Raw genomic sequence first — 24,047 nt, 5'->3', positions numbered from 1 at the left:
TAAATCACGAGATTTATGGAATGGGAAGAATTTATGAAATGTCACATGATTACATGAAATCATAAAATAAATCATAAATAAATAGAAAACAATCAAGAGGTAGCCACTCAGCTCTGTCAGACCGGAGAGCTGTCTGACCCGGCTGCACCCACACAGTGATGGCTGGTTGTGCTGCACCACCAGACACAAGTTCTCTCCCACTTTCTCCTCCTTCACCTGCTGCCTAAATCACCACATGCCCCGGTGGGTGGGAGCAGGGACAGGCTGCCCGTGCATAGCTCAGCACCCGCCCTAGAAATGTGACTTCACAACTGTTTGTATGGCCCAAGTTTAGCAACCCGTAACAATATCTCAAATCCCTCTTATTGCCACATTTAAAGTTAGCTTTCCTTCTTACTGCTTTTATTTCTGCAGCTGATCTGCAGCTCGGAGCCAGTGAACTCTGAAGCCTTACAATATGCTAAGGTATGGAGTTAACCTGCAGTAGCTCCTTAACTTACACAGATGGTTTAATACAAAGAAAAATGAGCAGGTACAGAAAGGCAAGTCTGAAAGCAGATTGTGAACTTGCTTTCAGCAAGTTCAATTCACTTCGAATTCTGACCTGATTCCTTTATAGATTTAATGAATCTGTCAGGTTCATACCATGCAATGGGACAAGTGAGCAGTCAGCTTTGTTGTTCAGGCTTTGTTTTCATGTTTCCAATTAAAAACAAAAAAAATCCAAACAATGGGAAACATTAAAATGTAAGAATGCAACAGCTTTTAGACATATGGGAGCTTTCATGTGAGAAAGAATTTTCACTGGAAAAGACTGAGGTGAGCTCACAACTTTCAATCAAAGTTCCCTATTTTTAAAAAACTTAAAGTTGATTTGTGTTATCACATAATAGATGAATTTACACAACTTTAGAGACTGGCTTTACTAGAACGAGTTATTGATGCCTTACTTTCATAAGTGAATGATTTGTGAAAACCAGCAAAGAGTACTTCATCTCACTGCTGCAACGTCTGCAGAATAATGTAGCCCTCAGAAAGCGAGCCAAATTCTTTCTCTGAATTGCTCATCAACAAAAACAAGACTGTAAAAGATACAGTTGCTTTGGAAATGGAAGTCTTTAAAGTGTTAAAAAAAATCTCTGTACCTGAACTCCATTGATAATTTATGTGGCCTCATAGCTGTTTTTCCTGTTTTCAGAAGTTTTTCTCTTTCCTGCTAATTGACAGAAGCTGAACATCTATTTCAGTGGAGCTCTGCCAGTTTATACAAGCTGAGGATGTGGCCCATATTTTTATAAAGGGAGGTTCTTTCCACTGTTTTGCCATCTGCTAAGCTCTACTTTAAGCTAATTAAATAACATCAAGTTCTAGCAGGCATTTTCAGGCCATTAGAGTTTTCCATTTCTGGACCCCTAAGGGCACCTAGCAAATCTGGCTTCAGGAGAACTGAGATGTAGATTCAAAGGTGCTGACAATGCTAAATGCCTTTTTAAAAGCTGGAAAATATCCTGACAGTTTGGACACTCTCTGCGGTTTTCGTACAGAGTGAGTTTGTGGAAGATCTGTGAACAGGAGCAAACAATCTTACACGCTTGAAGCTACTGAGGGATTGACTTCAAGCATCTGTGGTTTCAAAGGCATCAGTCACTAAGTGGGATAGCACGGGACAGCCTGTGTAACGCCCTGTGGCAGACCAAAGGGTGCAGGCAGATTGCTCCTGATAAACAGTGAAACTATTTATCACATTGAATTCTTTTCCTGACTTCAGCAGTCCTTTTGTTGCCAACCTCACCTACCCCTCAGTCTGGCATCTCCACAAGTTGCTCTACCTACTGCCCCAAGCTCTCCTCACTCCTCACAGTGCCCCAGTGGCTGTGGAGATGAGCACTGCCCCCTGCGAAAAATGAAAGCATTTTATTTACCTTCTATTCTCGGCTACAAGTGTAGCAAACACTGAATGCCTCCCAGATACCTAAATGAACAGTTGCTCCATGTAGCCACGGGTTTCCTATCATTTGTAGCATTTTCTCTCCCTTCTCTGCTATTCATATGATAAACCCACTTATGCTACTGGTCTTAAAACAGACTGTAAACAGCCGGAGCAGAGATTGTCTCATCTTGTGTGCACAAGACCTACTACAATGGAGCCTTTATCCTGCCTGCAGACTTTCAGCACTGCTATAATTCAAATACTACTAATAATGATAGTGAACGTGAAATAGTACAAGCGATACATTAACATGAACAGAGAATAACCCTCTATCAACAAGAAGCTCTATAGGATGGACTACACCAGCAATATTGGCATGTTTTGCATGCATCCTGCTTTTTTACCCTGACAGAGCCCAAAACACCTTCTCAAATCTATGCAAAAATTGTTTCAAACATATCATATTGAATGAAGCCTTTTTATCAAGATGCAGCAGCCCCACATGCCATTCGGGGCTAAAAAGGAAAATAACCTTTGCCAGCTGAAACTGTTACTGGAAAAGGGAATGGAGGCCAGTGTGTAGTGGCACAGCTGGACGATAAGGTCTGGTGTGTGGTCTGCCTAGGACAAAATGAGAATTACCCCAGTCTAAATCAGCCTCTCATCCATCGTACTGCCCACTAAAAAAACTCAAAAAACCAAAAAAAGTCGAATCCAACCAAACAAAAAACCAACCAACCAAACAAAAACCCCAAAAGAAAACCAACCCCAAAAAACCAACCAAAAACCAAAACCAAAAAACACCCCCCCCCTCCAAAAAAAAAACATACCAAAAACAAGACACCAAGCACTAATATGCAAGAAAAAGGTTTTTCTCACATCACTTCTAATGCCAGGACCATCCTGGTTTCACACCAGACATAAATGTTAGATTGAGACATCAGTGAGATTTCACTGTGATTTCAATAACACACACCTTCAAGTCAGCCTCGCTAAAGGTGTGTGCATATTAGGACACACCTCTGTCTAAAGTTCAAACGTGATTTAAATATGTCACCCTATACTGACAAAGTCGTATTAGAACAAATCTGAGCCTACTGTGACATCTGAGTCATACGAGTACATAGCAGATATTTTAACACCACTTTGATGGCTGACATAAATAAACCTAAATCTCCAGTGTACTATGATTTATATGACCACAATAGCTCTTCTCCTTCCCTTCCTAACTAATTTATCACATGGAACCAACTCATAGATTTCCCTTGAAATGATACTAATGTAAAGGAAAATGAATAGGACTACAACGATCGACACAGCTGACCAGTGCACAGCAGTCTCCTCTTAAAGAACAAGCTGCAGTTGCCTGAAACACCCAGGTTTAGAGGGAGGCAAGCCTTCTGACAGCCGTAGATGAAGGTCTGTGCCTGCAAAGGTCATGGGTTTGAGGGCATGTTACAGGCGAGAGAACACTGTGTGGGGCAGGCTGCAAGATGCTGTAAAAAAGGCCCAGAAGTACAGCAGCATTTTAAGAGGCACTGTATTCCTGGCAAGTCACATGCTTTAAACTGGATGTAAATCATTGCAAACTTCAACTTTTGTTTCCACTGAACTTTTTTAATGTTTTTGGTTCCACACACAGGGCCCTGTTCAGCATCTTGCTGCCATGGTGGTGTTTTTCTATCTTGACAATTCACTTCCGTGAGCAGGCATGTAGCCAACTCAAATGAGACTCAACGCAGTGAAAAGCCCTTCAGGTAAACAATGTGATAAGCTAAACTGCAAAAACGAGACAATGTTTTTGGACTATGAGGCAGTTGCTATGGAGACGGTTGCTAATTAACTGCATTCAGCCAAGAGAACAAAGGGTTTCAGGGCAGACAGGACTCTGTATCTTAGAGTGAGCAATGTATAATGTCTTATGCAATCTGCACATCTATCATATCTGGAATACCTGAGCCTTTGCTTAGGTTGCAAAATACCTCAATGACAACAGGGTGGTTTACTCCTTTAAATTTGAACTAATTTTTAGGTAATTAATGACTTATCAGCATTTAAAAAACAAACAAAATCCCTTCTTAAAAGTCACAGGTATCATGAATCAATGCATCAAGTCAGGACTGTATTGAACATCAGAGTGTTTTATGTTCACACAGAGTTACTGTTTTCATAGAGGGTTTGCATGGCAAGGTTTTGGTTGTGAGGGGCTACACGGGTGGCTTCTGAGGGAAGCTGCCAGAAACTTCTCATGTCCAACAGAGCCACTGCCAGTCGGCTCCAAGACAGACCCACTCCTGGCCAAGGCTGAGTCCATCAGTGACAGTGGTAGTTCCTCTGGGCTAACAGATTAAGGAGGGAGGGAAAAAAACCTGGTCAGCTGTATCCAAAGATGAGTGAGAGTATGTGAGACAAACAGCCCTGCAGACAGCCAGGTCAGTGCAGGAGGAGGAGGAGGAGGAGGAGGTGCTCCAGGTTCTGGACCAGTTTGGGAAGAACTGCAGCCCATGGGAAGGACTCATACGAGAGAAGTTCAAGGAGAATTGTATCCCATGGGAGGGACCTCATGCTGGAGCACAGGAAGAGTGTTAGGAGTCCTCCCCTTGAGGAGGAAGGAGAAGCAGAGACAATGTGTGATGAACTGCAACCCCCATTCCCCATCTCCCTGCACCAATGAGGGGGAGGAAGTAGAGAAATTGGGAGTAATGTTAAAATAATTAATTCTCCAATTACTTTTTAAATGAAGTTCCTAAAAATATACCTTGGACCTAAATATTGCATTTAAATCAAAATTGGCTGTTCTGAACAAACTTTGAATTACATTATTTTAAAGGGCTCATGTTGTGGTTGAGTTTTGTATTATGGTTCTTTACTATTTCTACCACACCCTGTAGGCCTGCAGCACTCTAGAAGCAGCACAGACTTGTCAGAGATGACATAAATCCCAGAGTAGCATATTTCCAGTTTACAGAATCCCAGTGTGTTCCTGAGGAAACTGCCTGCGCTCACAGCATCTCCCTGCAGCCCCAAGGGCCAGGACCCTCTCTGAGACCCAGCAAACCTGTTGGGGGGTAAGAGCTGGACAGTGTGCTCAGGCCAGATCAGGTACTTTCATACAGCATATGGGCAGATCCCAACTCACTTTGCAGAAGTTGACCCTCTTTTCCTAAGTGAAAGCTGAGAAAACCAGTAAAGAGCCAGTTGCTCATTAGAAAGACTCTTCCTTTAAGGATGAAAAGCCAGTGGATAAAATACATCTGTGCTAACACAAGATTTCTTTAGGTCTGGACAAATAAGGCAGTATTTTTCCTTTTTAAGTCATTAAACATATGATTTAAATAAAAACAAAACTGGGGATTTTTTTAACATGATTTAGGTACTGTTGGGATTTAAAGAGTCATAATCAATTCTGAAGTTAAGTCCTTACTAAGGGGAATGGGATGAGTTCACACCTCATATGAGGGTATTACTTCAGCAAAGCTTACTGCACACTGAACAAGCAGTATATTAATTTACTACAAGAATGCCTAAGGTTTGGGGTTTTTTTGACATTTTAAATTACGAGGCATCTGCAAACAGATCTTAAATCTGAATTGCACATGGATTTTCCACACCAGCCAATTCAGATTGCCCCTAGACATCCCCTCCAGCATTAATCACTCACCCACACTACTGTAGTTCATATTTCTTTTACAGAAACAGAGGTCTGCAAAATTCTTAAACTCTTGCCTAGAAAACAGGAATTATTACTTATGTGGCAAACTAAGTTTTAAACATAAGGGACCCAATTCTGCCTCCAGTTACACTGCCATAAATCTTTAACAATTCCATGAGATTTATAACAGTGTAACTGCGGAGGAAATTGAGCCCAAGATATTTTCTAAATCAGTAATTAAATAGCAGAATTTTAGTTTGGCCCAGAGTAAAGACCTCTTAGATTTCGTCTTTGGATAGGGCTACATACTTTTTTGTTCTTTGAATAATGATGTTATGAACAAATTAAATCATCTTATTTTCAGCAGCTTCTCTATTACTCTGTGGAAGGACCACATCATCTCATGGAGCATCAATATAGGGCTAAATATCTCCTCACTTTCCCATCCATTTTCTCTCTCATCTCCATATAAATATTAGACTCCTTATAGCTCTCCATTATTTGTACACAGTATAAAGCACCTCAAGAACCTTTTCTTGTTTGGTTTCAAGGAACTACTATATTAAGCAAATGGCTAATAACAATGAAATGGCATTTAGTCAACTCCCTATCAGGCAAGAAAGGCATCCTGTGGTCACATTATGCAGAGATTGTCCTTTTCAGAAGATGGAGCCTGCTCTCCCCACACACAGGATGTGGTGCAGGAACATGGTTTTGCCACAGCTGCCCTAAGCTCCCAGAGGGTCACTGGATAAGCTGTGAAGGGGCCCCCTTAGATGGCACTGTGGGGGAAGAGGCCTCAATTCCCAACCCTTGATGACATCAGACAAGTTATTTAGTCTCTCTAGACTTCTTTTCTTCATTGGGCAAAGGCAACTTGTAAAATTTCCTGTCTTGTAATTTCAAGTGGGGGGTTTTTATGGGCTATTTTACCTCATTTTTATTTCTGCTCTGTATTTCCAGTTCTAATGCATCTTTCCTAATACCTCCTACTTTGCTAACCTCATATGCCAGAGTCCATGCTGTCCCTAGCTCTGTGTGTGTCACACTCGTAGAAGTCAGTGGGAGGCTGAAACCTGGGACAACTGCTACCAAATGGGGGCTGAGAGAGATCAATAGCCTTTGGGGCAGCCAGGCCATAGGGTTTTCTGAACTGTCCCACCTGTTAATGACACTCCTCTGGACACCCAGTTATGTAGCTCCAATAGTCTTTTTTCCCTGCCTTGCAGGATGGAAAATTCTGCGGGCAGCTCCTCCGTACACTATCCCTTACAGTAATTCTCCCAACCTCTGGTGATTGGGCCTCCTATAGCTAAAAATACACCAGGCAGTCTAAATATGTAACAAACAATATATGCCTGCATACCTCACCTATCTAAATATATGCTTACATACCTATCTAATAACGACTACAAATATGAATCATACTATATCTTTGCAGATTGCTCTCACAGCAGGTTGCATTCAGTTGCCAAAGCAAAGAAGGTCCCAGTCAAGAGGTAGCCAATTTGTTGTGTACAAACGTCCTTATTGAGGTCTCCTAAGTACATTTGAATTGGCTGGAATACATTTTGTTCACACACACACACACACACACATACATTTGCACATACATGTATGTGCATATACGTATGTAGCTATTAATAAACATTTATTTCACCATTAATTGTACTAAAAGTTTTATTGCCAACAGTCTATCCAAGGAGGAACTAAACAAATGAAAATTAATTTCTTGTTCAAAGATTTAAATGCTGAAGTTACCAGACCATAAGTTAAAATGATACAAAGACTAATATTTCACTATGTAAAATTATTAGTTGTCAACTATACCCATAAACACAGTAATCTTGCTGTCCCCAAATCCCTGGAATTGGAACCATTTGGGCTAATATTTTCTTTTTCCCAATATTTAAGACAGTAGTGTTACCCCCTAGTTTAGGGGTAAAACTGATGCTGAACACATGTGGCTGAAGATGCATTTTTCATCTGAGTTCCCTACTCACTTGCATTGCAAGCATGGCATAAAAGGCCATTTAAACAGCAATTTCTATTTAATTAATTTTTTTCTTTTCCATGCTAACCAAACACCAGTTGATGTTAAGGTAGAAGAAAGCAAAAGTGAAGCAGCTTCAGGCACATAAGCTTGAGTTGTTTTAGCTTCTCTGCAATGATAAGGCATACTGAAAACTCAAGCAAATTTAGCATAATTGTACCTCTTCTACTTCCACACTGATTACTGGAATATGCTCCCTAACACCTCCAGGCATGTATTCTGTGCCACTGTCCCCAAAACCAGCAGACATCAAGTCTGGTACGTTTGCCTACAGACAAACTGAGATTCCGCCCAAGCCAAATCCATCACTGCCTGTTGGATCTCCTGTGTATCCCCTCCAAGGAGGGCAACCAAACCAGGAACTGGGATGATGACCTGATCTTTTTTGATAGCTCGTACACAAAGTAACCCCTGGCAAGCTTACTGCCCCATTCAAGACACAAAGGAGATGTCAATAAAAGCATGAAATCTACCCATATCCAGAAAGTCCTCAGGAGACTTGACCTAGCTGGAGGTGGCTGTTGTAGGAAGGCTGTAATTAAAGAGTTATGACACTGACGCTGACTTCTCACACCAGAGCTTGTGTGTTGATCACAGTTTGTGTTAACAGTGTTTGAGTCCTCTGTAGGTAGAATTATAATGGTGTTTTCCCAGCAGCTCCTGCAGTGTGCTATCCTTTCTCAGGGTTCCAATTCAGTCATGAATTTGGGATGCTTTGTTGTCCCTTTTACAACAGATCCAACAAGCCACACCACTTCTCTGTGTTTAAAAGAGCATTCATGAAATGGAAGTAGCACATTTATGTCCCCAATTTATATTATTTTTTGCTTAGAAAAAAAATGTTCCTTAATCATACAGTGTAAACACTGAGTATGCCTAGAAAAAAAAAAAGAAAAACTTCAGAGGAGCCTTTTGCTAGTAGCTAAACCATTACTCTTACTGAAAGCCTGTAAACTGTTAATCCACTAGTGTCCAATTCCTTAGACTTAAATTTCAAACTTAAATAATCTGGAAGCCTAGAGCCTGGAGTGTTTCTCTCTGATGTTCCAGACCAAGTGCCTCACATGAAATTGTAGGATAGGAAAATAGTCATATAGTCATAGTATTACTGTAACTTCTCAAGGGCATCACAAAAAAAACCCAAAAAAATCCTGAATGCATCTGTGAGGAAATCCCTGTAAGGCACAGTTAAGATACATATTAATTTTTAATAGCATGGCCCTCAGGGAATTGTGTAAGACTCATGTCACAACAACCACAGCATTTACTCTCCAACAGTTAGTCAGGGCTCACTCCTGTGAGTTGTGGGGTGGGATACCAACCTACTTCTCAGGACACTGCATGTGCCCAGAAAACCAAAGATGCTGTAAAATTTTGTTATGTTCCCATTGCTCCTTGTTCCCCATAGTGTTATTTGTGGTCACACCCACACTGAGAAAATCCACTAAGGGAACAGGGGAAACATTAGGATGAAGTTTCCCTCCCAACATGGTTTAGATGTCTGGTTTTCACCACTCATCTCACTGGCCCCTACTCTGACTCGAACTGACTCTCAAGTCCAGGCTCTTAGAGGCTGGCCCAAGCCAGAGGAATTCAAACCTGATAGCCCACCATAACCCCCAAGAGAATGTGGGCCTTCCTTGTCTAACTCAAGTTCTTCCCAGGTTGTCTGAATCAGAAGGTGTTTGCCCTAACATGCTTCTAGGAGGAATCTCAGTTCTACAAGGAATGAGATCAATTACACAAGTCCATTTTCTTTTATGCTATCTACACGCAGCATATTCAATTATCTTGATCTCTCAGCACTATGCAACCAACTAACACACTACATCAGCCTGATCAAGACTGTTTTAACTGCCTCCTAGTGCGACAACTCTGTTTCTTAAGGCTGCAAAACTATGCCTCCTGCAATTACAGGATCACAAGTTCATCTTGAGAAACCAGTGCTGGAAGAAAAACAAGCTAATATAAATCACACTAGACAACAATCACCTAAATGTATTCTGGATGTTCCAGTGAGGTTGCATCACTTCAATGCTCTCATCCTAACACGTGTCAGTTCTAAACAAGGGTATTACTAAAGGAACAATGTCATAAAGGAGAAACACCCTCTTGCTCTGTATGGCCATTTGAAAAGGATTAGCCATTAAATGACTCTGAAGTGGTCAAATGCCTGATCAGAAACCTGCCCTAGTAGCTTACACTTGGTTAGGCAAGAAATGACGTTGCTAGTAACTCCTCCATGCAAGGGTGCCTACTAAACACTGGAACACTTGGGCAGCAGACACAGCGTTTTCTTGACACTGTTTCCCACAAACAGGCTATAAACAACTTTCTATGAGATGTCCTTTGTAGGGATGACTGAAGAGAACATGTTTAGTAGAGAGAGGACAAAGCTGAAGTGCTAAAAGTCACTTTCAAAGGATGCCCTGTTCTTTCTGATGCCTAATTTTTCATCAAAACCTTCTAGTATATTTTCCCAGTTCCTTTGGAACACATCACTCTCCTAACCCAACAGAGCCAAATAGAATAGTCGGTCGCTGTGCCATGTATGAGCTTCCACAACATTACTGACACTTTCAGGTGTGGTGCTTCCCCACAGCCTCCTCTCCTTCTGCCTACTGCCCTGGCAGGAGCCGATGCCCTTATCACACACAGCTCTCACTGTCCCACCTAGATTTTCTCTTGAGGATGACAGGTTATGACAGAGGGGAAAAAAAAGATGAAAAAGAAAAAAAACTACCTCGTGAAGACTCTGCCATTTTATCTCAAACCACTGAACAATTTACTCTTGAAAGCCCAAATAGAAAGATGAAACCCTGGTCCCCCACATTTCAGAAATCCTCGGCAACAAGGAAGGCCAATAACCCCTCATTTTCATGGACAGCAGCGCCCGTTGCTCAGCTCACAAAACCAGATTGCCTCCTTGCAAGCACAGCATGCTGACCCTGCAAGAACATCAACAGATTGCAAAAATGTTCACAGGCAGATTCACTCATCACCCAAGTACTTCCAGCAGTAACTTTTCAAACAGACACCATATCCCTGGCCCTTCCCTGCTGGCCAGTGGCTCGGCACAGGCGTGCACAGCCTGGCGTCACGGTGTGCCCTGCCGTGACGTGACGCCCTGAGCAAGCGCAGCCTTGAGAGAATGTTTCTAGACAGATTTGTATACAGCCTAAGAAACCCAAACAGTAACTTTCATAATAGGAGTCCCATCTCCAGTGCAGTTGGTGCATGTTGCTGTGAGAACAAAAAGGAAAAAAGAAATTTAAAAAAAAAGAGAGAGAAAAAATTACAGGAGAGTATCTTTGTACAGTGATTGCAGTAACAGATGAATAAACATGCAACCTGATACTGCACATCTGGTATTTCATCACTCCAAATACCTTATTCACATTCAAATATATTTAATACTGTGGGGAGGTAGCAATGGCTTTATAGAGGCAGTAACTTGCATGGAACTTTTAAAATTAAAAGCAGTAGTAAAAATAATTTATAACATGTTACTGTATTCTTCATAAAGCTATTTACCTTGCAGTTTCCCATTAGAAACCCAGAAAAACACCAAATAATAGCAGTTAGCTACAGAATCAGACAAGCATACAGAATTGGATTTCTTTTGTCAATGTACTAGTTCAAAGTTCAATTTTAATATTCAGGTTATACAAGGTGCTTTGGAGATGAAGACTATTATTGCTCATCATGCAAAAATTCTATTATCTGAGATGAAACTTCTATGAAAGTATCATTTTCCCTTTACTGTCATGGCAGTGCAAAGAAAGAGATTTTATGTATAACCCAATAAATATATACAACAGTTCTGAAAGGCTGCTATACACCTCCTCACGTTAACTAGTACTTGTTCTTCTCTGTAAAACAACTAAAGATGCCACAAAACTTGCTTTTTAAATAATCACTACATGCTTTTAAGCAGTTTGGTTGCAGAGATGAATATCTCCAATGCAAATTTATAATTGAAGAGCTGTTTACAGGTCTCAAAATTTAAAATCAAATTATGTTCATGTCTCAAATGCAAAAGCCACCTTTGTTACCTTGAGGCTAAGTTAGCAGTGCTGATAACAACATGCCTGCAGGCATATTACAGTTGCTAGCAGCTTATGGTACTCTGGCATTGTCCCTAGACCTGCACTAAAGCTACTTCTCTCTATAGCTAAATTAAAAAAAAAAAAAAGAAAAAAAAAGAAAGAAAGATGAAAACGTGCACGCAGGGCCAAATCCGTTCTCGTGGTAATTCCAGTGACTTCAGTGTTACACCAGGGATAACAGTAGGGCTGCATTTCACAGCAGCTTTCATTCTTGTAATCTTTTCCAAAACACTCTCCCAGGAGCAAAGACAAGCACAGGCAAATATCCTGCCAATAAGTGAGTTCACAGGAATTGCTACAAGCAACTAAACTGTCAGCAGTAAAAGACCAACAATCAGAACAAAGTACAAATACAGGACAGCCAATGCCCTCTAATGGGCTTGAGTTTTACTATGTTTTACTATGTTCCCATGAAAACTCATGGGAATGAATCTCTGAAAGGGATGGCAAATTATAGGGTGTCCCACTTTGTACCAGTGGGTGATATTTGTTTTTGATCAAGCTTTCTTTTGAAATGGTACAGATTAAAAAAATCTTACCAATTCCTTGCAAGACAAATGAAAATGGTCTAGGAACTCTGCCTTTCCTCTATGGGCTATGCTTGACTGCTTCCACAAAGAGTGTGAGCATCACCTTATAGATGTGTTCCTCTATCCTCCTTCAAGCCTTCATACTTATATCATCCTCACTTTCCTTAATTTTATTTTAGTCAATACTGCACTAGGAGCAAAACCAACACCGTAAGACCTTCATAACCAGACGCACAAGGGAAGGAGAAAAAGAAGTGATAGATAGTGCTTTCCTGCACTTATCCCTGTTCCCTTCACCTCACCATGCATTTCCTCTCTCTCAAGAATTTATAAACTACAGTTCCTGGAATTTGCCTATCTGAACCAAAACAAGTGTCTTTGCTTCTTACCCAACCATTTCCTATTAATTTAAAAACAGGAGTTTCATTAAGCTTTCATTTTAATTTCTGAGGGTTTCCTCCAGGAGCCACAACCCCGGGCCAGCAGCAGCCTGAAATGCTCCTGGTCTTGCACAGGAGCATTTATAGCTTTGCCTTTATAGCCTGAGGATGCCCTAAGGCAAAAAAAAAAAGTCAAGACATCCTCCTTTCCTTCTCAGCCATGGGGCCCTGCAACCCTTTTCTGTGGGTGTAGGATCAGAAGTCTTTTGTTCTTGTCATCCTCTTGTGCCTTAAGTTACTTTTTTGCAAAGGTAAGGGGAGAGGAAAACATTCTCTCCTTCTCTTCCCTCCTTCATCTGAGATCTCAGCTGTAGAGGAACAGCTGAAGTGATTCAGGCTGCCCAGAGAGGTCACAGATGTCCCTCAGTATCACTGGGACACGCTGCTCCTGCCCAGGTGGCACCCCGGGCAGGCTCCCATCAGCCACTCCCACCCCGCAGATTTCATGCCCCCCAGTCCTCCTAGAGCAATCCACCAGGTCCCCCTGAGCCAGCTGACCAAGAGTCCATACACAGAGCTCTTAGAAACGCCAGTTTAAGGATGTTTTTAGACCACCACAAAGAACAGTGAAGAAACAGTGGCTTCTGCTTACATGAATGTTGCAAAGCTCTCATTAAATCAAAGGCAGAGACTTAAAACATTTCTTCAAGCAAAATCCCTGCTCTTCTCAAAGTCTCCCTTCAAAGATCAAAAACTACAATTGCTTAACTTAATCCACACAGAGTGATCATTATATTTGCCTCCATAAAAATCGTATTTGTTCTTGTGCCTATATCTAATGGCAATTTCAGTTAGAAAATGAAATGGTGCTCTCTTGACCTTTTGTCTTACAAGGTTCATGAATTACTGACACATTACAATATCCCCCAACACTATGGAAGCCTAGAGATACTGCAATGTCTCTCTTGTAAGTGAAATAAACTTGGTATGCCACTAAAAGGCATTAAATTATTTTCATTATGCCACACAGAATCTAAAACACTTACACTGTTTTGATTTCAAAATCCTTTGAGAACAATTATGCTCTCAGGGCCATAAGACTCTATTAGAAAGTCCTCGGAAACCTAGCATGGTTTCAATAAATCCTCAAACACTACAAAGCAGTTACTCAGCTTGAAGAATGAAAACATGAGTTCATCCACTGCAAAGTCAGGATGTAAATTCTCACAGAGTACCCTTGCACTTCCTAACACCTTTTTTTCTTCTCAGTCGTGGCAACACTTCAGCATCAAGCACACATAGATCCTTTTTTGATTGAAAATCAACTATATTTGATTTAGGATTAGTATAAATATGAAATGTCCGTATGCTTATGGTACTACTAGCTACCAATATTACTCAACAATTAGATATGCACAAATAGTTTTATACATATATAATTTAACAAGTCTTAACATTCAGGATTAGAGAACCATCAAATGAAATCAGTGATTGTCAAAATGAATGGATACAAATGCTAATTTCTTTAATTTATAGAACAGAACAAAAATGCTTCAGAACACTAAAAATCGGATTTCAGGGGTGACTAATGTGGTTGTAGGGATCCTGCTGAAAAAAATGTAGCCACAGTTATTTTGGCTGGTGAGGCTGTTCAAGCCTTAGTAGAGCTTTTGAGGCATAAATACACAATAAGCTTGTTTGTATATACATGCTTATGTACTCCTAGAAGGAGCACAACCTTCTAATTAGGCAAATCATCTCCCCTTTCCAAAGGAAAATAACAGCACCGAAATGCAATCAAAACAGGAGGAAATGGGTGAGAAGGAGAGGACAAGAGAGATTATATTCCCTTGGGCAGGGAGAGAACAGGAGGGCGGGAGAAGGGGGGAGGAAAGAAAAGCAAACACCCAGGCAGGAAACCCGGCCCCAGCAACTTTCTGCCAAGGGCAGCTGAGATGCTTCATCCCAACCCTCTTTTTTTTCCAGACACGACTGTTTGGTGTGGCCGCCGGGGTCACACGGCAGCTGCGGAGGGGGCCGGGGGGCCGGGTCCCGGCAGCAGCAGCAGCACAGTCCCTGTTTCCATGACCTCAGGCGGGGGGCACAGCTGGTGGCAGCTGCAGCACCATCTGCTCGGGGCTGGGCCCCCTCCCCTGCCTGGGGCTGCCCGGCCAGGTACAGCGAGAGCCAGCGCTTGAGTGCCCCCAGGGCACTGCCACCCACGGCACGGGCACCCCAGGGAGGGCTCTGCCGGCCCCGAAGAAGGGTTTGCAAAACGGAAAAGGAAAAAACGAGAGCGGGACGAAAACTACAGAGCCCCTGCTAGTGCGCGCAGATGTCGGTATCCCTCCGCGGAGCCTGCATTTATGGAATGCTGTCAGCACGTCAAATGATTTGTAGCAGTTTGCACGGAGGGAAGAGGAAAGGGGGAAAACAAAAGAAAAAAAAATGCAAAGGCACCCCTAACTTTCCTCTTTCATCGAGAGGCTTCTGAATGCCACAAGAACTTTATCACTTTTCAATTCGGTATTGCAAAGTCTGCCACACCACCACGCAGTGTTTCCCATTTCCCTGTCTTCACCATTCATTGAAAATAAAGAAAAATGCTTACTTCTTCTATGCCTAAGGAGTGCCACATTTCTTATAGAAGTTTTTTTTAAACATTCACATTCAGCCACAGCATAGCACTTGTTAGAGGCACAATTCTGTATCAATATTGCTTCCTAGTGCAATTGATGAAAGAACTGGCTCAGACAGTCCTGACCACCACGTCAGCCCAGCTCAGCTCCCTCAGCTTCACAGATTTCTTCCAGATTTACTCCAAAAGTACCAAAACCAGAACTAGGAATTCTGTGTGAAAACAAGCTGGGCTTCACAGTTCTCATTGGCACAATTATTTCTGAAGGCTAAAATGTGTACCACTTACCATACATTTTGCCTTCATCTGATAAGATGATTTTCCTCCTCCCACATGGTGGATAGATAGCTAGAGCCTCCTGAAAGCTCTGTTCAATGTCAGGGCTCCAGACACCTTCTGCATCATTGTCAATAGGTTTATCTGCAGAATCACTCATTCTTTCAATATCTTCGGCAGGACTCTCGCTGCCGCTCCAGCTGCTGGGCTCAATGGTGATGGCTGGGGTCTCCAAGCCTAAGCCTGGAGTCTTCAAGGAAATAAACCTGCAAAACAAACAAACAACCCCAAGAGGCATTAAAAACATGGAACTCCAGGCAAACATTTCTGTCTACTTCTGATGCTAAGTTAACTGCAGCTGAGCAGGAATGGCCGTAACATGAGCATGGGATGCACCCAGGAAAAGTGAAAAATTAATAACCATTTTACCTCAAATGAGCACAGGTGGAGCAGTAAGGCTATCAGAAGGGGAACTCTACCACGTTCTCTCTGTGCAATTACATGAAGGCATAGAGCATCAGGTTATTTTTCACAGATAGACAAAGTGGCTCCTAATACTTGGAAAAACTCTCCAGCCGCATTTCATCTGGCTGAAGACTGGCACCCTTAAAATAACAAGCCAGACCCTCAGGCAAGGGGTACTACATCAGAGTACTTTCACTGGCTGGAAGGGAAGCACACCAATTTATGCCACAGTGACCACCAGAGCCTAAACCCACTTGAACTTAAAAACAAAAGCAAAAACTATTGTTCCCATTCATCCGGATGTCAGTGGAGTAAATGGAATTACACTAGTGATGACATAGCTCAATGCAATTAACTGGAAAAGGCTATAATTTTCAGATCTTACTCAAATAAATAATACAATAAGAACCTGAGCTACCTACAAAGAAATTTTTTAAATGATAATATCAGAGAAAGGAATTACAAGAAAATATATATGTTTTGCCTGATTTAAAAGGCCTCTGTCACAGAACCATAGCAGAACAAAAATTACAAGCTTCACGTTGCTGAATCAATTTAATAAGAAATAATTTAATATAGCTGCACCTGCTCACACCAGTAGAGCTGCAGATCTGTCAGTGTTCCTTTTATATTTTTGAGAGAAATACAACTCTGCTATAAAGACTTGCTCCAGGCAAAAAGGCTGCTATACCAGACCACATTCACCTCTGGTGTAATTCTTTGGGAAGTCAGTGAAATAACACCAGGAACAGATTTGGCTCAACATGTCTAGGCCTGATGCAGTTTTATTTTGAAAAACGAAGAAGTTTGGTGACTCTAACTGATCTAAGTAGATGGGAGCGTTCTAACATGCACACATGAGGTGCAAACGCACTTTAAAATCCAGTTTGCAGCGTAAACACTCAAAATCCCTAAACTATAACATTTTTACTCTGCTGGGGCAGAAGAGAAGGGCTTCCCCTTCTGCACACCTCCATCTTCGTGGTGATACACCTCTTTCTGGGGTCTCACAGGATGCCCATAAAACAACAGGTGAAAAGTGGCAGAATGGCATTCACCCCACGGAGAAAGAAGGGGAGGTTGTACATGGAAGACCATGACACCTCTGATGAAACACCTTTGGGCTGGAGAACTCCCTGAAAGAGGAACTATTTTCAGCAGCTCTCACCCGAACTCACCAATCAGCCAATCACTAGAGAGAACCAAAACCTGACAGTCCGGTCCCTCAGAGGCTACAGCGTCTTGCAAAAAAAACAGAGCTGAAACTGGCCAAATAGGGAGCAGCCTCTCAGTCTCATAGACCAACATTACCAGTTTGACAGCCAAAGTATGGGGTATTTCCACTTCTCCAGGCTCTAACAGGAGCTCAGAGGGATCAGCACATGGGAAATGGACTCCCAAGAACTTGAGTTTCCTTACTTGCACGTCTGTTTCTATAAATGAGGCATTTCTTAACTTCACATTGGTTTGAACATTTCAGCACAGCAATCGCCAGGCTAATCACTGACTCAAACGCCTTTTAATAACTGATAATGAGGGAGCAGATGGATTCACAGGGAACCACATACAAATGGTAAGTGGGTGAGAAGTCTGGCCAAATGCACCACTTATTGTCTGGGAAATTCAGAAAGTACAAAATTTTTAAATTCTCATCACATAAAGGGAGATGTAAACCTTGGTAAAATAGTGAAACACACTATCCTTCTTAGTCCTCATAAGGCTGAAGGGTTGATTCAAGCCCTGCAAGAGCTGAATCTTGTATGTAAGATTTAGCCAAAGCATAAACACAGCGATACTGGGAAAGTACTGACAAGAAACAATCATATCCACTTAAGCCTTCACATACAGGGGGAATTTTAGGTAAATGAGAGGGAATTGAATGTTAACAGGGATAATTAGGGAGGTTTCAGTTTTATTGCCAGAGTGCAGGGAAAAATGGCTACTGGAGGATTCATTGACTTCACATGATCGAGGCCATGACTGAGCATTTCACCAGAAGAGCACCAAATGGGACTGTTTACTGGGTCTGTTCTTCAAAGGTGACTACAGGAGGAAATCCTTCCCCTAGGTCCAACGGCATGCAATGCACAGCACAGCCAAAGGCAGCTTTTGCTCAGCCCAGCCACCCACTGCTTACAAAATCTGTCACAGTCGTAGCCTCAAGTCTTATTATTGCCCTATAAACCAGCCCTTGTTATTACATTATGCTGAAATAATTAAAATGCACCAGGAACACAGTGAGGCTCTAAAGTAATTAATGTTTCTTGATATTCATGTTATATCTTGCATTGTGTTTACTGGTGAATTTTCACTAAGGTGCTATCTCCCTTCCCATTCCTTTTTACATACTTGGATATCATCTTGAGGCATTAGTAGCTACTCTTCCAGCCTGTAAAAATGTAAGACAAACCAAGTGTTTCTTCCAGAACATCTGTACAACTGGGGCAGGGAGCAACCTGCTGGAAGAAAACCTCTCATACTAAAGGTTATTTTCAGGGAGTTCCATTTTGGTGAATGCTGACTCTGCAGATCAATCTAGAGGACCAAGGAGGAAAAAAACCTTGTATTACAATATTACAACTGCTAAATGACTCCCTCTTATTTCAGGAAAATAATGAGCTAATTTGGTTAATCACTTCCAGCTCACCTCTGCATATCAAAAGGCAATTCCACCTCCTTCTTAGTTTGAATTCTAAGGACCCAACTGTGATGAAAAACTTCAGATCTGTTATGCTGAAGTTCTACATGATTATCAGAAATAATACAAGCTGTCGACAGATGAGCTTTGTTTCACATTTCTAATGAGCTATGAATCTCATGTGAAACACGTGAATTACAATCCAATTTAAATTTATAATTTTTTTTTTTTTAAAGTGAGTCTTGTTTATATTAGCAAACTCCAAATCTTGCAATACCAACTTTCAGCAGACAAAGAGTTAAGCTCCTGGGGGTAATTAACCCCACCTCCCTTCACCAAAATCAGAGCTTGTACATATGACAGATCATTCTAGGATTATTTAAAGCACACTACTGCAGTTTAGGAGGTCTCTCACCAGATTTTTACCTCCAATACCAGTCTTACATATTTCAAGACAGCTTCCCCTGTGCATAAAACTCCTTTAGCTGCAAACCCAAATTCATTCTTCCTGCAGTGCTTTCCATTCTCTCCAGTTAAGTCAGTTCTACGTATATCTGGTTTTATTGTGCAGTTAAGACACTTTTTCTCTGCATGATGGAGGTGTGCCCTCCCACTCCCTCAAACAATACAATGTTACACTTAGGAATGGAGAAATTAGTAGGGGTAATAATGGATTTTATGAACAGGTTTTATAGCCAATCCATTCAAGACAGCTTGATGAGGTACAAGATAGGATTTACTATGTTCCCTCAGTACAGTAACTTGAAAATTACTTTAGAAATGCAGAGAAACAAGACTAGCTGCTGTCAGAGCTGATCAAACCAATGTATTTAACTAAAACCAAACGATAGCCCGCAAGTTCTTACAATGGAATAGTTTCTTTACTATTCACTTTATGAGCAGTGCAAACCTGGACTTGCCCAGAAAGCTACTGCTCACAGACCAACAACTGAGATCAATAGCTCCTCACAGGAGCGTAGGACAAGCGCAGATTTAAGGCCTTGATATGTTTCATACCCCTCAGTATTTGCACAGTGAACTAACATGAAAACACTGTCTTTCAAAAGTCATTAGAGCTGAATCTTATTTCACAATGTCTTGCAAAAGTTAAACCATTTTCTCTGTTTGTTTAATTCATTTACTTTCTTGAATTTCAGTGTACAGGTGCCCAATGGTGCCTTCACTGTGGTATCACATAACCACTGGAAGAGGATTAATACTCTGCATATATTGGTGCAGGAACACAAGAGTGACTGAAAACATGCCTTGATTCTGAGACATGTCTGAGAAAGAAAATATATCTCCCAAGTCTTCTAAATTGTGTCTGCTTGAAGGGGGTAAAGTGCTGGTATTTTTGAGATAATCTACAATGGCACCTGAAAGAATTTGCAGGTGAGAAAGCACCAGCGTTGTTATCCACACTGATCTTCTGGCTATGAATAGCTGTAGGTGGCTACCAAATCATTCTTTCAGCCAGAACAATATTCCTAAAACCTGTCTTTCAGAAAAACTTCAACACTCAAAATCTTTACCTCAAGAATTAAAGGGGTAAATTACACTTTTAAGAATACATTTTATTTTTATTTGTGAACAAACTCATCTTAGTTTCAGTTACGTAAAAACAATGGGATTGGGAATTCAACTAGCTTTTTATAAACCTCAAGATGATAATGAGCAGATGAGCAAAAACCAACTAATTCTAAATTTGCAGATGGCAAATTTTTTCTGAAGGCTTGAAATGTTGCAGGCCCATGGGATTTTCCTTTTGCTTTGTTCAGCAGTGCAAATCCACAGCTGGAGTGCTAAAGCTCTGGAGAGAATCCAGAGGAAGAAAGTTATCAGATCTAGAAAATATGACCTACCAGGAAAGGAATTAGGTTTGTTTAAATTTAGAGAAGACTGATGTGAGAAGATAACCACTTTCAAATAAGGAAAAGGTAAAAGCAAAACAGAGAAGCAACTCTTGGCCATTTCTACCAAGGACAGGATATGAAGAAAAGAACTTAAGTTGCAGCAAGAAAACTGTAGGTTGGTCATTTGGAAGACTGTTCCGACCTTACCAAATTACACCCTGGAAGCGTCTGAGGGCACTGGGAAATGCTGGAGAAGAGAGCTTGTTCAGAGAAGGTGACACAAATGTTTCTCAGGATCAATGCTTAGCCCTGTCTGAGGTGACGAAATGATGCCATGATGCCATGAGACTCAGCCCCAACAGGAGGAAACCTGCACTGGGAGCACATCCTTGACTAGGCATGGGGGAATCCAGATGCCCAAGAGACTTCACACATGTCCTAGCGACCAAACAGATTTGTCAGCTGCAGGGCAGGAATTCAGGCAAAACCAGGCTTCCTACTGCAGGTGCCTGTGGAGCTCCACGTTCCTTCACTCTGCGCAGTCTCCTGGCACAGGAACTGGGCATCCTGCTGCATGAGCATTACTGGCAAAACCCACCCATGAAGCAGCTCATCAAGGCAGCCAGGATGGGGGAAGACCAAACCACCAGGCTGGGGAGGAGAGAAGGCTCCATCTCCTGCTGCTACTCTCCAGGGGAGTTTTGGGAGATGAGGCTGCCTCATCCCCAGCTACTCCATGCTTCCAGATATCTGTAGAACTGCCCAACTATTGCCATCCCATCCAGATTTCTCAAGCTCTTTCTGCATTGATTAAATTAAATATAGAACTAGCAGAAAGCTTGAATTTTACTCAGATTCTATGTTTCTATGTTGCCAGTAAAAGTATCTTTAAAGTGTTTATGCAAGTCAAGCATATTAAAAATTTACTTTTTTATTTAAAAGAAATTTACACTGTGGATTTTCTAGCTGTGATGGGTAAGTATGTGTGGATTTTTCTGATTCATTGAGGCATTCCTTTCAGGAAAACACCATATATATTCAAGCCATTTTATATATAATTTCTTTTTATGAAGAAAGGATATAACACAGTATGAAGAATAAAAATGTAAATAATTTACAGAGCATCCAGTGGTGAAATCATTAGATTAAAATGACTTTATATTGTATTTTTGTTACAAGTTCTACTTATCAGCAATTATTCCCTCTAAGAAGAGGACCAGGAGACACAAGCAGCCCATTTCTAGGATAAAGTATTCCTTTAAAAGTCAGGTAGACTAATTCAGCCATTCACATTTGCCACTGAAATGAAATAAAATGAGTTTTTCTCTGATTGCATGAACACTTCAGGAAGAAATTCTGATGCTGTGCTTTTTCAGTGATCAAACAGTTGCATGCAACGATGCTTCCATGTACTTTCTATCATTTGCATAAACCAGCTTTGTTGCCCTAAGATAGAAGTTCCCATTTCTTGCCTGGGATTCAAGCTATGTATTAACTGCAAGCTAGCTACCTATTTCAGATTTGTGTTTAGGATCTGTGCAGGAATACCATGATCTGTTCAACTGCAGATACAGAACACCTGTGAAGAGCACAAGATGCTTTTTTCTGAAGCGAATGCATTATGCAGTGAATTCAGGAGCACTTTCTTCTCCTCAACTACCTCACTCGGTAAACATAAGAGCAGTAGGAAGATAGACAGTGCCATGTCAGTGTGTAAACTACCAAAAACATCTAACATAACATCAGTGAAGTGATAGTTTTCTTCCAACAGACCTCTACACCCTGCTCATTTGAGAAAATTTACATGTGTATTTTCACAAACTGTGAACAAAGAATGACTTAGATCTGCAAGAGTAGGCAGCATATAGGCCTAAATGTGAAATTACGATTATATGAACTATTTATAAAAAGAAATAATGCATTCTCCCTGAATTGCTCATTTTTTATTTTTTTTTCTTATAGAAACAGATTACTCAGCAAAGAGTGGGTTGATGTTAATACATGGGAATTCTTCCCTTTGCAAACAGCTTTCATCTCTGCATTCTTTATGCAAGTGAAGAGTATTTGGTACCACTCTGAGGGCCTCATTTATTTATTTTTCCAAAAGCTGCTTTTGTTGATATATGATTATTGTTGTAAGGATACTGACTCATTGACTCCAACCCAATTTTCTTTTCCATTAGTTTTAATTTCATACTGTTAATAAAATAGTTCATCTTCTCAGCAGGAAAATGACTGAATTCTGACTGTGACTACGCCACACTCCTGGGCTCTGTCAGCTTTGTGCTGGCTCACCAGAACACCTTCTGCAAGCAGCTACAGTCTCAAACCATACATATTAACTAACTAGTGACCAGCAATCCAGCATGAAAAACTGCTTTCTAAGGGGCTGAACACCTCTTGAGGTTCATGGTCTGCACTGATTACTGAGTTATCACCGGGTAGGTGAATCTCAACATACCCATTGTGAATCCCTATCTCATTACAGTCACAGCTGTTGGAGATACAATTCCTTCCTCTGTGATACTGAAGCAGCCACACTCATCCTAGGTGCTAGCATTCATTTACACCCAGCTGGCTTCAATTATAAGGGTGTTCCTGGGATTTCACCCAGCTCCAGTACTGCATTGTGGTGGTAACCAACAAAGATTATTCTAACTATGACTTGGCACTTGGTGGAATGAAGAACGTTGAGCGCCGTGTCTGACTTGCTTTCGCTAATTGCCAACACGAAGCAAAGGAAAGGATAAAATATTTACCAGCCCTCAGAAGGAGAAGCCATTCTTCCTGCCACTGCAGGAAGCAGCTGTGCAACAACCCAGCTGCTGTGCGGTGCAGCGGGAGCTGACTGTGCCCCTCCTGTCACCCAACGGGGATCTGGTCTGTGAATGGCAATGGCAGCATCCATTACCAGTGTAACCCTGCACCGTGCTTGCCCCAGCTGTGTTCCAGCTGTGACTTTTCTATGGCAAAAGCTGCTATATATTGTGAAGTGGGGATTATTAATATTTCGCTCAATCACCAATTATTCAGCTTTTAGAGGAATGGTTGGTGGCCAAGGCAGGTCTGTCCATACAGGGAGGGGAGAAAGAGAAAGTGAAATGGCTTGGGCTGGCCAGAGGACTATTCTTTGGCACTGAAAATGTCAGTGCCCAAACCACCGCACTGCAGGTCTGTAAGAAACATTTCCCAACACAAGGCCTGTACGCAGAGGCCACAGAAGGTCCCTCAGGGCAAGGCCTGCAGCCACTGCTTTGCTTGGGCCATGTTCATGGAGCATGTGCTTGGCAGGTCACTGTAATTCATTCTGCTGCCAACACATAAAAACAGAAAATAAAAGCTAGTATATGTGCCTGTCAGGGCAATAGGATTTTGATCTAGACTGGGAAAAGGGACACAGAAACAGATGCTGTTCTTGCTTATATGGAATAACTGTCTATTCCTTGAATGCCTTAAGTTCAGTCACCCAGTAAAAGCCGAGACAGGGATTCCTTTTGCACAGAAGCTCTCTACCTTCCCAGTG

General features: G+C 41.5%; 1 protein-coding gene across 5 annotated transcripts in view; it reads right to left on the bottom strand.

Annotated features, from left to right (window-relative positions):
* Nucleotides 1–24,047, bottom strand: part of TEAD1 (TEA domain transcription factor 1) — a 156,830-nt gene that overhangs the window by 87,278 nt on the left and 45,505 nt on the right. For 4 of the 5 annotated variants that reach the window (XM_027881798.1, XM_027881795.1, XM_027881794.1 and 1 more), the window contains exon 2: nt 15,581–15,834. In XM_027881798.1, coding sequence (XP_027737599.1) covers nt 15,581–15,728 — 148 coding nt within the window. In that variant the 5' untranslated portion in view covers nt 15,729–15,834. Of the gene's footprint in view, nt 1–15,580; nt 15,835–24,047 lie in introns of those variants that run through there. The other variant, XM_027881793.1, reaches the window with a different exon arrangement.

Source organism: Empidonax traillii, unplaced genomic scaffold, assembly GCF_003031625.1.
Source record: "Empidonax traillii isolate 1590-97213 ecotype Southwest subspecies unplaced genomic scaffold, ASM303162v1 scaffold95:size1152806, whole genome shotgun sequence".
Lineage (NCBI taxonomy): Eukaryota > Metazoa > Chordata > Aves > Passeriformes > Tyrannidae > Empidonax > Empidonax traillii.
This window is presented reverse-complemented; position numbering and strand designations above follow the sequence as displayed.